The 15,000-nt window shown below is 46.3% G+C and overlaps 2 protein-coding genes across 4 annotated transcripts in view; both read left to right on the top strand.

Annotated features, from left to right (window-relative positions):
• si:ch1073-416j23.1 (rac GTPase-activating protein 1) overlaps nucleotides 1–2,688 on the top strand; it is a 13,610-nt gene extending 10,922 nt beyond the window's left edge. Inside the window, exons 17-18 of the mRNA XM_068568868.1 lie at nucleotides 1,411–1,492; nucleotides 2,669–2,688. Coding sequence (XP_068424969.1) covers nucleotides 1,411–1,456 — 46 coding nt within the window. The 3' untranslated portion in view covers nucleotides 1,457–1,492; nucleotides 2,669–2,688. The remainder of the gene's footprint in view (nucleotides 1–1,410; nucleotides 1,493–2,668) is intronic.
• A 947-nt stretch (nucleotides 2,689–3,635) lies between these two features.
• LOC137780685 (rho GTPase-activating protein SYDE1) lies at nucleotides 3,636–14,944 on the top strand. Of its 3 annotated transcripts, XM_068568854.1 has the most exons (14): nucleotides 3,636–3,923; nucleotides 6,899–7,182; nucleotides 7,325–7,838; nucleotides 8,813–9,145; nucleotides 9,451–9,646; nucleotides 9,773–9,936; nucleotides 10,172–10,258; nucleotides 10,368–10,456; nucleotides 10,740–10,877; nucleotides 11,400–11,526; nucleotides 12,763–12,938; nucleotides 13,345–13,594; nucleotides 13,679–13,975; nucleotides 14,342–14,944. In XM_068568854.1, the coding sequence occupies exons 1-14, from the start codon at nucleotides 3,842–3,844 to the stop codon at nucleotides 14,524–14,526; spliced, it is 2,922 nt and encodes a 973-aa protein (XP_068424955.1). In that variant the 5' UTR covers nucleotides 3,636–3,841; the 3' UTR covers nucleotides 14,527–14,944. The 3 variants fall into 3 exon arrangements, 2 of the variants coding, with proteins under 2 accessions (XP_068424955.1, XP_068424956.1); XR_011077158.1 differs by lacking the exon at nucleotides 14,342–14,944 and having other exon boundaries at nucleotides 12,763–12,990; nucleotides 13,679–13,812; XM_068568855.1 differs by lacking the exon at nucleotides 3,636–3,923 and having other exon boundaries at nucleotides 7,095–7,182; nucleotides 7,329–7,838.
• Nucleotides 14,945–15,000: the final 56 nt, after the last annotated feature.

The following is a 15,000-nucleotide window of genomic DNA, read 5'->3' as shown; positions in this document are numbered from 1 at the left end:
ACTGGAATCCTAAATGGCTGCGTTTCCCAGATTCGTTGAGACGCTCTTAAGCGCTAAGAGCGTCTTAGGAGCGCCCTAAGAGCGCTGTGAAAGAACGATGTGTTTCCCAGAGTCGTTCTTAGCTCAAGATGCTCTTTCAGTAAGAACGAAACGTAAGATCAGTCTGACCCACTCTTAACAGCCTTCTTAGCGACTAAACGCTCACTGCAGCCGCGTCAGGGAAAGTTATATCTGACATTCAAAGGAATACTAAAACCATGCGTCATGATGAATGTGCGCCCACAGCTACAAAACACTGACACAAGAAAAATGATATTATAAAAAAATCATAGCATAGAAAGAAAAATAACGATATAAAAATCAAGAATTTCCCCTGTGTTCCTGAAGCTACATAAATAAAATGAATCATCATAAATATCACTCATTGCGTTTTCACACACATTCGGCATCTGCATATGAGTTTTCGTTAGTTATAAAAACATCAACAACCCTGTGGTATTCCATGGATATCAGGGAAACTGACAGGTTTAACTGAACTCTGCTGAACCTCATCAAGAGAGGCTCCACGTCTAAAGGCGTTGCTGAAGTCCACGTGAGAGACACCACGGCTGCAATACAGCATAACCTCACAACCAGAGTCGCTGTGCTTGAAGCCAGATAGTTTACATAAATGCATGTGAGCGTCAGCACTTCTCCACTTAATGTGCTGTCGGACCGGGCTGTCCAGTCCAAGTACCGGCTTCCCCGTGTGGAGATCCAACGCCTCGTCACACTGGTGTCACCACACATCCAGAGGCCAACCCACTGCAGTGTTGCCCTCAGCCTGGTCTTTACGCATGGGGAGCTTCCTGGACGTGGTGGGGGACGGCACCGGCCTCAGCAAGGCATCGGTGTCACGGAGTGTGGCAGAGTGACACCGATCCTCCTGTGCCATGCGGACACACATCAGAATGCTCAGCACACGGGAAGAGGTCTGCCAGGTCCACTGTGGATTTCATGCCATGGCTGAGATCCCCGGTGATTGGTGTCGTGGATGGCACACACACACACGCACGCTTACCGTAATTACACCTGTGTGTGGGAACCACAGGGCGTTGTGTGTGATTTATGCGCTGATAAAGTGGTAGGTGATCGATTAACCTGACATTGATTGATTTAGTTTCATCACCACGGCGGTGGACAGCTCCCACTAAGAGCGTCTTAGGAAGCTTCTTTGGCGAGATCTTAAAAAGGCAGTTAAGAACGCATCTGGGAAACACCCGTATCTTAGCGCTGCTTCTTAGCGAACCCTTCTTTTAAGCCTTCTTAAGTCCCTAAGAACGATCGAATCTGGGAAACGCAGCCATTGTTGGTTACTCAGCCCTGATGGATTTTAGGTCTTGAGAATCTTGCGTTTCTCTTTTTTTCCAGAGGTCAAGCAGAACCAAAGCCAAGGTTCTTTACTTCCCCCATCTGATTCACTGACCTGAACCACAATCACACTATAGAGAAGGTACTACCCTCTGATGCTGAATACAGTAGGTACTACCCTCTGATCCTGGATACAGTAGGTACTACCATCTGATCCTGGATACAGTAGGTACTACCATCTGATCCTGGATACAGTAGGTACTACCCTCTGATCCTGGATACAGTAGGTACTACCCTCTGATCCTGGATACAGTAGGTACTACCATCTGATCCTGGATACAGTAGGTACTACCCTCTGATCCTGGATACAGTAGGTACTACCATCTGATCCTGGATACAGTAGGTACTACCATCTGATCCTGGATACAGTAGGTACTACCCTCGTGTATACAGTAGATACTACCCTCGTGTATACAGTAGGTACTACCCTCGTGTATACAGTAGGTACTACCCTCTGATCCTGGATACAGTAGGTACTACCCTCGTGTATACAGTAGGTACTACCCTCGTGTATACAGTAGGTACTACCCTCTGATCCTGGATACATTGGGTACTACCCTCTGATCCTGGATACAGTAGGTACTACCCTCATGTATACCGTAGGTACTACCCTCTGATTCTGGATACAGTAGGTACTACCCTCTGATTCTGGATACAGTATGTACTACCCTCTGATTCTGGATACAGTAGGTACTACCCTCATGTATACTGTAGGTACTACCCTCTGATTCTGGATACAGTATGTACTACCCTCTGATTCTGGATACAGTATGTACTACCCTCTGATTCTGGATACAGTAGGTACTACCCTCATGTATACCGTAGGTACTACCCTCTGATTCTGGATACAGTATGTACTACCCTCTGATTCTGGATACAGTAGGTACTACCCTCATGTATACCGTAGGTACTACCCTCTGATTCTGGATACAGTATGTACTACCCTCTGATTCTGGATACAGTAGGTACTACCCTCATGTATACCGTAGGTACTACCCTCTGATTCTGGATACAGTATGTACTACCCTCTGATTCTGGGTACAGTAGGTACTATCCTCATGTATACAGTAGGTACTACCCTCTGATCCTGGATACAGTAGGTACTATACTCTGATTCTGGATACCGTAGGTACTACCCTCTGATCTTGAATAATTGTGTTCCACACATTCAGAAAATATAATAATAATATTGATGATAATGTTCCCTTTTAGCTGTATAATTCACAGTATATCTTTGTGTTCTCTGCATGTGGGTGAGACTGGTCGAACTAGTCTGCCCTTCCAGTTCCAGTCGTCTGAACAGAAGAACCAATCACTGGACAGCTTCCTCCGGCTGCCGGCTGTTCTCTTTAAACTGGACTAGTAGTGTTTCTTGTTTTTGATTTTATTAAAACATTAAACTGAAAAATATAATCCCTTACATGTTGTGGAAGAAACTTGAAATATACTGAATAAAATATTTTACCTCAAATGATTGCATCATCAAAAGTGATTGTTAGTTATCAATACGTTCCTTTACCCTCCTGTTAAAAAATTAAATGTATATATGCATGTTTGTAAGTATTGGTCTGATTGTATGATATGCATTGGAGTTACAACAGGTTTCTATCACATTGCGAATCACAAAACTGGTGTGTTTTTGGGTCCACGTCGCAGCCGTTGAGTGAAAACACGAACAAAGCACAATTCATACTCGCAAGGGTCTTTAGATCATCCCTGAACAGAATTGAAGTCAATGGGATAAAAATTGTAGGAGATACATTTAGAAGAAAGATTAAAAATGACAAAAATGCGGCAAAAATCCCAAATTGCCCAAATTACTGTAGTGCCCCCTAATGTTTGAATCGCACGACTGATTTGTTGCATGTAAAGGGATGCAATGAGCACAAACACAAAGTGTGGAGTCAGTCCATATAGTTTTAATGTTACGAGTATTTAAAAATAGGACACGCCCCTAAGAGGTTAATTGGTCTGATTGTCCTCAACGCAATGAGAGAATCAATGAACTCACACAGGAGGATGCATTATTCCTCTACGAGCGTATTATTAAATATGAAAGATTGTGACGCTTGAACACAGAAAAGACTACATTTCCCATGAGTGCACTGTTCCCCTACTCTGGGAGGGGAACAGTGGGAGGAGGAGGAGGAGTAGAGGGAGTTTGGAAAAGAATGTGTGGAATTCATTTCCTGTTCTGCAGCTCAGAGTCAGAGTCATGGCCGAGTGTGAACACTGTGACCTGAACACCATGAAGGAGCGCTGACTCCTCGTCTCCAGGACATCCACCCGGAGCAGGAGGAGGAGGCGGTGCAAGAGGAGCAGCAGCAGGAGCTGGAGGAGCAGCAGGAGAAACAATAGGAGGAGCAGGATCTGGAGGAGCAGCAGGAGGAGGAGCAGCAGCAGCAGCTGGAGGAGCAGCAGGAGGTCCAACATGGCCGAGCCCCTGCTGAAGAGAACCTTCTCCAGGCTGAGAGGAAAAGAGCGATCCCGGAGGACCGACCCCAAAGTGAGCGGTGAGGAGCCGTTCCCATTATCTATATTATTCTCTCCTTCTCCTCCTGCAGTCTAATGCTCAGTTTCCTGTCATTAGTGTGTGTGTGGGGGGGGGGGAGGCAGGGGCTACTTCCTGTTTATTCTTCATTTTAGTGTTTTCTGGATACATGATTTCATGTTTTTCACTGAACATAAAACTTTCTTCAAAAAGAAGGAACTTTACTTATTTTACTTTCCTGAGTCGACTCTGAAAGCTTTGTGTGTGTGTGTGTGTGTGTGTGTGTGTGTGTGTGTGTATGTGTGTGTGTGTGTGTTTGTCTGTATTTAACCCTCTCATGAATAGTGAATACACATCAGTGTTTATACTGACAAACAGAGCGTTCATTGACATCAGCAGACGCACTGTTTATTCATTACCCTCCTCCTCCTCCCCCCTCCTCTTGCTCCTCTCTTCTCCTCATCGTGCTCTTCCTTCTCTTCATCTTCCTCCTCTTCTTTTCCTCCTTCTCTCTCCTTCTCTTCCTCCTCAGGCATTACAACCAGATGTGTTAATTGTAACACACACACACACACACACACACACACACACACACACACACACACACCCTTTACCGGGTCCTCTTTGGCGTCATTCAGATGACCGGAAGGCTGACCTCCGGAGAGTATCACTTCCTGTGAGACAGTGTTTGTAAGCTGTAACCTTCTCTCCGTCTCTATAACTATAGACCTGAACCAGCTCTAACTATAGACCTGAACCAGTCCTAACTATAGACCTGAACCAGCTCTAACTATAGACCTGAACCAGTCCTAACTATAGACCTGAACCAGCTCTAACTATAGACCTGAACCAGTCCTAACTATAGACCTGAACCAGTCCTAACTATAGACCTGAACCAGCTCTAACTATAGACCTGAACCAGCTCTAACTATAGACCTGAACCAGCTCTAACTATAGACCTGAACCAGCTCAAACTATAGACCTGAACCAGTCCTGACTATAGACCTGAACCAGTCCTAACTATAGACCTGAACCAGTCCTAACTATAGACCTGAACCAGTCCCAACTATAGACCTGAACCAGTCCTAACTATAGACCTGAACCAGTCCCAACTATAGACCTGAACCAGTCCCAACTATAGACCTGAACCAGTCCTAACTATAGACCTGAACCAGTCCCAACTATAGACCTGAACCAGTCCCAACTATAGACCTGAACCAGTCCTAACCATAGACCTGAACCAGTCTTAACTATAGACCTGAACCAGTCTTAACTATAGACCTGAACCAGTCCCAACTATAGACCTGAACCAGTCCCAACTATAGACCTGAACCAGTCCTAACCATAGACCTGAACCAGTCCTAACCATAGACCTGAACCAGTCCTAACCATAGACCTGAACCAGCTCAAACTATAGACCTGAACCAGTCCTAACTATAGACCTGAACCAGTCCTAACCATAGACCTGAACCAGTCCTAAATATAGACCTGAACCAGCCCTAACTATAGACCTGGACCAGTCCTAACTATAGACCTGAACCAGTCCTAACCATAGACCTGAACCAGTCCTAAATATAGACCTGAACCAGTCCTAACTATAGACCTGAACCAGTCCTAACTATAGACCTGAACCAGTCCTAACTGTACTTTGTATTGGTATTTAATTACACATCAGAGCTGACGAGGATACTGGGGCCTTTTCTGTTCAACATCTCCATTCTTCCACAGGCTCAGATTATGGAAAACAACAAAGTGTGTTGTCATAATTATGCAGACGACACACAAATCTACAGAACTATATCACCAGGGGAGTATAATCCCATACAAGAAATTGACAACTGGATGTGCCAGAATGTTCTTCCATTAAATAAATATGAAACAGAAGTAATTGTTTTTGGTCCCAAAAAACAATTGAAAGTCTGGGACTTGTCTACCTTATGAACCATCAGACCCCTTAGGTGGTCTGGGACTGGTCTACCTCATGAACCATCAGACCTCTCAGGTGGTCTGGGACTTGTCTACCTCATGAACCATCAGACCCCTCAGGTGGTCTGGGACTGGTCTACCTCATGAACCATCAGACCTCTTAGGTGGTCTGGGACTGGTCTACCTCATGAACCATCAGACCTCTCAGGTGGTCTGGGACTTGTCTACCTCATGAACCATCAGACCTCTCAGGTGGTCTGGGACTGGTCTACCTCGTGAACCATCAGATCCCTCAAGTGGTCTGGGACTGGTCTACCTCATGAACCATCAGATCCCTCAAGTGGTCTGGGACTGGTCTACCTCATGAACCATCAGACCTCTCAGGTGGTCTGGGACTGGTCTACCTCATGAACCATCAGACCTCTCAGGTGGTCTGGGACTGGTCTACCTCATGAACCATCAGACCCCTCAGGTGGTCTGGGACTAGTCTACCTCATGAACCATCAGACCTCTCAGGTGGTCTGGGACTGGTCTACCTCATGAACCATCAGACCTCTCAGGTGGTCTGGGACTGGTCTACCTCATGAACCATCAGACCTCTCAGGTGGTCTGGGACTGGTCTACCTCATGAACCATCAGACCTCTCAGGTGGTCTGGGACTGGTCTACCTCATGAACCATCAGACCTCTCAGGTGGACTGGTCTGGGTCTATTAAATCCAGATTGAATACTTTTATGTTTGCTGTTGCCTGAACCAGATTCAAGGATATCAATTTCTGCATCTCACTACTTAATTTTAGTTCTTAAACTGCACTGTAACTTTTATTTTATTCTTTACTGTTTTTAATGTTTCAATTGATGGTCTTAATTGTTTTTAAATCCTGGTTTCTTTTGCATTATGTTTTGATGCTTTTAATGTTATGTGCCGCACTTTGAATCGCCTTGTAGTTGAAATGTCCTCTACAAATAAACTTGCCTTTCATAAAAAGGTAATTGTCTTGAGTTTTTTTAATTTTTTAACCTAATACTTTAATTGACCAATGAGAACGCTAACGGCAGCTGTTTCCTGCAGATGTTGCAGTAAAGGCTGACACCGTCCTCCAGACGTCTTCATCACCATCATTATCACTACCGTCACCATTGACGACGAAGACAAGAACTTTCCCAGCAGCAGAACCTGGTCCTCCCTCGCCTCCGCAGAAGCACATCACAGTGTCTAAGAAACACCCCTGGGCCCGGCAATGCTCTGCAGCTCCCCCCATCTCCTTGCAGTCAAGCTCCACCCCCAGAAACACTGACTGGATATCCCAGGATGCATCTGGGCAGGTCTGGAGTCACAGGCAAACACAGGACAAGGTATGTGATCGTAGTTTAATAAAATTCTCCTCTCGGTAGTTGGATCTGTCCTTTTTAGTACATGAATATTATCTTATTGTTGTGCTTGTTGTGTTGGACTGCTTTTTAGTGCTTTGACCAAAATGTCTTGTTGTAATCCTAGACAGATCAGTATAGCGACAGGAAGTGCCTCAGTCTGGCATCGGATATGACCGGCGCCCTTTGTGTTCCTGTCGGTTCTACCGTTGTCCTCCTTGAAGCCCCACAGCCACCAAGAGCCTCCCCTAATGTGCCAGCCCCCTCTAAGTTATCTGGCCAGCGAGCTTATCTGCAAAGCCTGGATCGCAGCAGCCGAGCCTGGGTCCTGGCGTCTGGAAAAACCCAGACTATGGATGAGGCTTGTGGGTTTCAGCAGGAGAGTGACAACAACATCTGGTACAACCCAATTCCTGAAGAGGAGGATGCAGGAGGTCCACGCAGGGAGAAAGAGATTTGGAGGAGGAGGGACGAGATGGAGGAGGGACGAACAGCAAAGAGGACGGGGTCAGCAGATACCAAAACACAGCTGGGAGGAGTCGCTGTGGGGTCAGCCAAAAGACGCAGTGAGGAATTTCCAATAGAGGGCACTAATTCGAGTGTTAGCCATCATACTGATAACATCACCACAGAAAACACAGGTAATATTGGTTCTACATTTTTCTGATGATTGTACAATCCATGATCTATTATGAGGATTTGCTGACGTGCTAAAGTATGCAAATAGCTATCATACTTTAGCTTAGGGCTCTTCCACCCTCCCCCCCTCTACGTGACGACTAGCCAGGTGAGAAGATAGCTGGAGAGACTCCACCAAGGCAAAGCTGAGGGACCTGATGGCATCAGCCACTGGGTCCTAAAGACCTGTCCAATCCAGCTATCTGGTGTCCTTCAGCACCTCTACAACTGAGCCTAAGGCAGGAGGAAGTCTTGGGTGCTGTGGAAGACATTGTGCCTGGTTCCTGTCCAAAGAAGACAACTCATTAAATTTAGCTGACCCTTTTATCCAAAGCTGTATATACACATCGTAGACGCAGCAACAGGAAGCACAGTTGCCCCCAACTCCATCTGGCCTCAAGGTCTACGGACCGGTTGCCCCTTTCCCAGACCACTGACTACCTCACAGGCAGACCAGTCCACTGTCTCCCCTTTCCTAGACCACTGATTACCTTACATGTAGACCAGTCCACTGTCTTCTGGACCACTGACTACCTTAAAGGTAGACCAGTCCACTGTCTTCTGGACCACTGACTACTCACAGGCAGACCAGTCCATTGTCTTCTGGACCACTGACTACCTCACAGGCAGACCGGACCACCCTCTCCAGCACCTACTGCAGGGACAGCGGAGCACTTTCTCCTACATACTGATTCAGCTGTCACAAGGACCGATGCAGGAGAACATTCCTTTTGACTTGACTAAATACATTGAATTGACTTGGTTTTGTGCTATTGACCGTTTTCAGGTCAATATAGCCTAATGTATGGCACATACTACTACTACTACTACTACTACTACTACTACTACTACTACTACTACTAATAATAATAATAATAATAATAATAATAATAAACTTGCCTAATGTTGCCAAGTCTTTTGTGTGTCTCTCTCTCAGATCTCGCCACCTCGGACTTCCTCTCTGCCCCCTTGAAGAAAGGGGGTTTGTCAGGTAGTGTCATTGACAGGCTGAGGTCTCCTGGTACTGTGAGGAAACTCTCCTTAAGGATGAAGAAACTCCCTGAGCTCCGCCGCAAACTCAGCCTCCGCTCATCCTGCCGCGCCCAACGCCAGGGAAGCGACAGCAGAGGGGGCGGCGAGGAATCGACCAGTAACACTACATCGTCCACTGCAGCCAACCACAACGTGATCAGCAGGTATCACCTGGATAGCTCTGCCCCTCCAGCCAGACCACTGCGACGGTCATCGAGAGGCCGCTCTGCAAAAGGAGGTTAAGTTTAAACGTATATTACAAAGAGGAGACGTTCACACAAGTTAGAACCCAATTATACCAGATGAGATTTAATAGACTTTCATTTGCACCTATATATATATATATATATATATATATATATATATATATATATATATATATATATATATATATATATATATATATATATATATGATTATAATGTCTTCTTGTATTCTGTCCGTGCCCCATCACTAACAATTGTAACGAGCTAAACCCCGTGTCATAAATGCTGAAATGTATTTTTTTTAAATATTTTTCGTAAATGATGAATTGTGCTACAGGTTATCTTAGTGACGGAGACTCCCCTGAGCTGCTGCCACGGCAACAGACCCCGCCTTTCTCAACTTTCCAGGAAGCGGTTTGCGATGTCAGCTCCTTCCGACTGTACGTGAACTCTAACCCACCGAAATGCAGCCAGCGGGTGACGGGTTTACTGACGGTCCATCTGCTGGGCCTCGAGGAGATGAAGACCAGCAGGTGAGATTACCGTCCAAAGTAACTCCGGTATCGGCAGTCGACCATGTGTCATGAGACTGAGGCCACGTGCTGTTGGTCAGTCAAGATGACGGCTTTCTTCCTGTCTGTGGATGTGTGTCCTCTCAGGTCCGAGGGCAGTAAAGACGTCTTCCTGGCCATCCAGATCGACGGGGTGACACGAGCCAGGACCGCCCTCCTGACCCTGAGAGGCTCCTCCTTCCCTTTAAACCATGCCTTCCACCTGGAGCTGGAGCGAGCCAAGCAGCTCCGCTTTGTGGTGTTAACACCCGGTACTACTACTGCTACAGCTACTACTAGTACAACTACTAAACTACTACTAGTACAACTACTAAACTACTACTACTACTAACACTTCAACTACCACTGCTAATAAACTACTACTGCTGCTACTAGTCCTAGTACTACTACACTACGACACTATTCTGACCTTCCTACGTTGAGATACTTGTACTTTACTGAAGTAAAACTACTGATTTAAGCATTTTCCATCATGTTGTCCAACAGCGGGATCAGCGTCTAAATCAGGTCCTGGTCCAACCAGGAACCAGGTCTGTGGTCTGGGAGGAGTCTCCATCCCGCCACTCTTTAAAGGTGCACTTCATAACAGTCTTTGGAAATGATTGGTCGATTGATTGATTGATTGGTTAATTGACAGACCGTTGTTGTTTGAATGTATTAACAATGATGTTCTGTCTCTCAGGGAGTCGTAGTCAACAACTCTGTGTGAAGCTGGAGCCCCGAGGACTTCTTTATGTCAAACTGTCTTTGCAGGAGAAATGGGACACACAGGTACATAGTAATACTACTACTGAGACACACAGTTACACAGTAATACTACTACTGAGACACACAGGTACACAGTAATACTACTACTGAGACACACAGGTACACAGTAATACTACTACTGAGACACACAGTTACACAGTAATACTACTACTGAGACACACAGTTACACAGTAATACTACTACTGAGACACACAGGTAGACAGTAATACTACTACTGAGACACACAGTTACACAGTAATACTACTACTGAGACACACAGGTAGACAGTAATACTCTCTCCCTGCAGCCCAGCAGCGACGCCTCAGTGCCTGCTAATGTGTTTGGGGTTGAACTACGCCACCTGGTGGAGAAGGAAGAGTCCACATCAATGATCCCTCTTCTGATCCAGAAATCTGTGGCAGAGATCGAACGGAGGGGTCTGAAGGTATCTATCGCCTCGTGATCAGCTCACTATTGATAGGAAGGATGAAGGTAGATGGTGGACATGTTCACCACCTGGCTGGTAGGCACATTGCAGAGGGTCCAGTGAGGATTTCACCTGCAGTCAGAGGTGGGTCAAGACCAGCCTCTCCAGCACCTTCATCTCATGGGAGGTGAGGGTGACCAGTCCGTAGTCTTTGAGGCCAGATGTAATTGACTATTTTAAGACAGGGATCAGGCACGAGGTCTTCCTCACGGGACTTCCTCCGGCCTCAGGCTCAGGTTGTAGAGGTGCTGCAGGACACCAGACAACTGAACAGGTCTTTAGGACCCTGTGGCTGATGCCATCAGGTCCCTCAGCTTTGCGTTGGTGGAGTTTCTCCAGCTGTCTTCTCACCTGGCCAGTCGTCACGGAGACATGGACTAGAGGATCCGGGGTTCGAACCACCGATCCTCTTATCCTATAACCGCTGAGCCACAGTCGACCCTGACTGTCACTCTGTTTCTGCCTCTGTCTGTCTGTCAGGTGGTGGGTCTGTACCGACTGTGTGGTTCTGCCGCCGTGAAGAAGGAGCTCAGGGATTGGTTTGAGAGGAACAGTTCAGCGGTCTGTCTCAGCGAGGATCTCTACCCTGACATCAACGTCATCACAGGTCAGTTAACACAGCCATGTGATGTGGCTTCAGATTCACTGTCTTCCTCTTGTGACCGCCGGGTGATTTGTTTAGGGTTTCCTGACCCACGCTAGACCGCACAAGTCTCCAGTCAGTCCAACAAGTAGCTAGACCTGATATTATAGGGCTGATCCTCGTTGATTAGACATCCCTGCATCATGTCTGTGATGATCTAAAGCTGATCTGAATGATCAGCCTTCATGCCCAAACACACTGAAAGCAACCACCAAAGATGTTATGAGGCCCGTCAAACTGCTTTGACAACTCTTATCCACCTTTTTTTTTTAATGTAGAGCATCAAATGAGAACCTAGCTGTTTATTCTGCGGTCACAGAATCTGTTCAATAAAATAAAATGTATTTCATTAAATAAATGTATTGTTAATTAATGATTAGTAGACTTACTTCTGGTGATGTATAAAAATACTGAATTGGCCGCAGGTCGCTTGATTGCAGATCAAAGCAAGACTTTGTTGTTGAAGGGTTCAATTGATCACATTACTTTACATGTCATTTAGCTGACGCTTTTATCCAAAGCGACTTACAATAAGTGCATTCAACCGTAAGTACGAAGTAGGAACAACAAGAATCAAGACAGAACAATTTCTCAAATAAAGTCAAACTGCTAAGTGCTATCAGTAAGAGCCATCGAAGTGCTGCCTAAGTGCTTCCGTCATTGTCTTTATTTAAGGTATAGTCGAAAAAGGTGAGTTTTTAGTTTGTGGCGGAAGATCTCTGCAGGACTGGATCTGAAAAGTGAAGCCAATGCTGAAGAACTTAAATCTTCAGCATTGGCCGTCAAAATCAAAAGGCTGAACTCAAGTCTTCCAAACCTGAGTCCAAAGACCGATGGGTGACATTACAAGGAGTCCGTCCACTTCTTCTTTACAGGCCAGGACCGAAACTCAGATAAAGATGTTTCATTAAAGCTTCACTCTATCACAGTTCTGTACAAGTACGAGTGTACGAGTGTTTTTGTAACTCCAAAAGAGTTAAATGTCTTTTATCTGGCAATCTCACTTGTTATGGTGTCATGGGTATCACATCATATTCACTTTATAGTTTTGAAACCTCTTAAGATCAGTATCGGGTGTTTGAAAACCACAAATAATGCTAGTTCTGCGTGTTGAGTACGATCTGATGCCGGCAGTCGGAGCAGGTCACGAGTTTGTATCCCCCTCCAAAGCTTTCTTTGATTGTCCTGTGTATTCTTCAGGTATTCTGAAGGACTACCTGAGGGAGCTACCGTCTCCGCTCATCACCAGGACTCTGTACCAGGTTGTCAGGGAGGCAATGACCCAACGACCCCCACAAGCTCCAGCGGGGAGCCCTGATCCCCTCCTGGCCCAGAGCACCGTGGAGCTGTTGTCCTGTCTGCCGCCTCCAGAGAGGGTAACACAGAATACTACTACAGCAGTACTACTACAGCAGTACTACTACAGCAGTACGTGTCCAACTGTTTCACTACTCCACTCTTTTCCATTCTCATGGAAAGATTAGTGAAATAGTTTCTTTAACATGTCGGAGATTTAATCTTTTGTGCAGTAAAAAAATAATAGAAGCTCTTTCTCTGTCAACATGTCCATGATTTTGATTCACAGCTGTGGAATGTATTGTTGATTCACCGATGATTACCCATAACACTGCTCTCTTTGTAACTACGCAGAGACTTTTACATGCATTCAATCTGCTTTGAATTCGGATTCTTCGTCAGGATTCTTACAGAGACATACATAAATCAATAAATATCACAAAGGTCATCTGCTGAACCTGGTCTGAATATTTGTCCTCTTTCCAGGCCACCCTGGCTCTCCTGCTGGACCACCTCAGCCTGGTGGCGTCCCTCAGCTCCTCCAACAGGATGACGCACCAGAACCTCGCTGTCTGCTTCGGTCCGGTGCTCCTCACCCCGACCCAGGAGGCTTGGAGGGGGGGAAGAGGAGGAAGAGGCGGGGGGAAAGCATTCAGCCACGGTGAAGAAATGGCGAGCGCGGTGGATTTCAAACGACACATTGAGGCGTTGCACTACCTGCTGCAGCTGTGGCCAGGTGAGACCACCTCGATGCAATGCTGTTTACCTTTAACAGGTGTCACATTGCTCAGCATCTTTTGTTGCCTTTCTGCCTCCACAGTGCCGAACTACCGACTCCCAGAAGAAAACCACATCCATGTCTACTCGCCTCCCTCGTCTGCTCATACCCATGACCCTCTAGGCCAGCAGGAGTGGCATCCTGCCCGAAGATTAGCTCTGCCCCAGAACCCGGAGGAAGAGGTGGTGGTGTCCCGCCGGGGTCGAGATGGCTCGGCCCGGCTGGAGAGCCCGCCACCGATCAACCGGTACGCGGGAGATTGGAGCGTCTGTGGACGAGATCTTTCATCCGGACAGGAGGCCGACTATGATGAGGTGGCAGGAAGTGAAAGTGACGGAGGTAGATACTGGAAATCACTTTTCATCACTGTACACGTCAGTTGAGTAGAGCAAGTGGTTCTGTGAGTCAGGTCCACTTTGTTTGAGTCAGAGACAAGTCCAAGCAGATTTAAGCAAACCAGCTGCTTTGTGGTTGAGGACTAGAAAAAGAGTCCAAGAACAAAACATATTTGTCATCTTCGTCCTTTCTTTGGTTCATATGTACATTCGGATAGGAACCGGAAGCAAAATGCACCTTCAGGAAATGTTTATTGGCTAAATCATAAATCTGTTTTGTTGAAAGCTGCACCGCCTTAGAAAAACCTTCTGAACATGTTGATCCTTTCTGGTCCACCTGAACTCTGACTTCTTCTTGTTGCTGTTTCAGGCAGCGGGGAGGAAGAGGAAAAGAAGGAGGCGTGGTCCTCAAGAGGAGGAGGAGGAGGTCTGTACATGGACGAGTTCATAGATTTTGACGCTCCATTTAACTGCCGACTCAGTCTGAAAGACTTCGATGCTCTGATCCACAACTTGGACCGAGAGCTGGCGAAGCAGATCAACATCTGCCTGTAGAACCGGGTTCATTTACTTCTATGATACAGAGGACAACAGAGGCGACGACCCTCTAAAGATGTGAACTGAACTATGTTGTTCTGGGTACCAGGGTAGCATCCTGTTTGATCCTGTTAGAACCCGTTAGAACCCGTTGGCTCATGTTGGATCATGTTGGAACATGTTCAGCTGTTTGCACTGTTAAAGACGTCATTTTTAAAAACTTTTACTGAACAAACTCCTCGCTCTGCTGCTTCTGTCCCCGACCCCATCATGTTCAAGCCCACGAACCAGAGGGTGACTACGTCCACTTCTTCTTGACGGATGTTGTCCAGCTGGTTTCTAAACCCTTCTGTATATTTATACACCCCTCTGCTGGGTTCTAAACCCTCTGCTGTATTCTGAACCCTCTGCCAGATTCCGAACCCTCTGCTGGGATTTGGACCCCCTGCTGGGTTCCGAAGCCCCTGCTGGGTTCCGGACCCCCTGCTGGGT

This window comes from Clinocottus analis, unplaced genomic scaffold (genome assembly GCF_023055335.1).
Source record: "Clinocottus analis isolate CAN_PGR_092001 unplaced genomic scaffold, fCliAna1.0.p SCAF_82, whole genome shotgun sequence".
Taxonomy (NCBI): domain Eukaryota; kingdom Metazoa; phylum Chordata; class Actinopteri; order Perciformes; family Cottidae; genus Clinocottus; species Clinocottus analis.
This window is presented reverse-complemented; position numbering and strand designations above follow the sequence as displayed.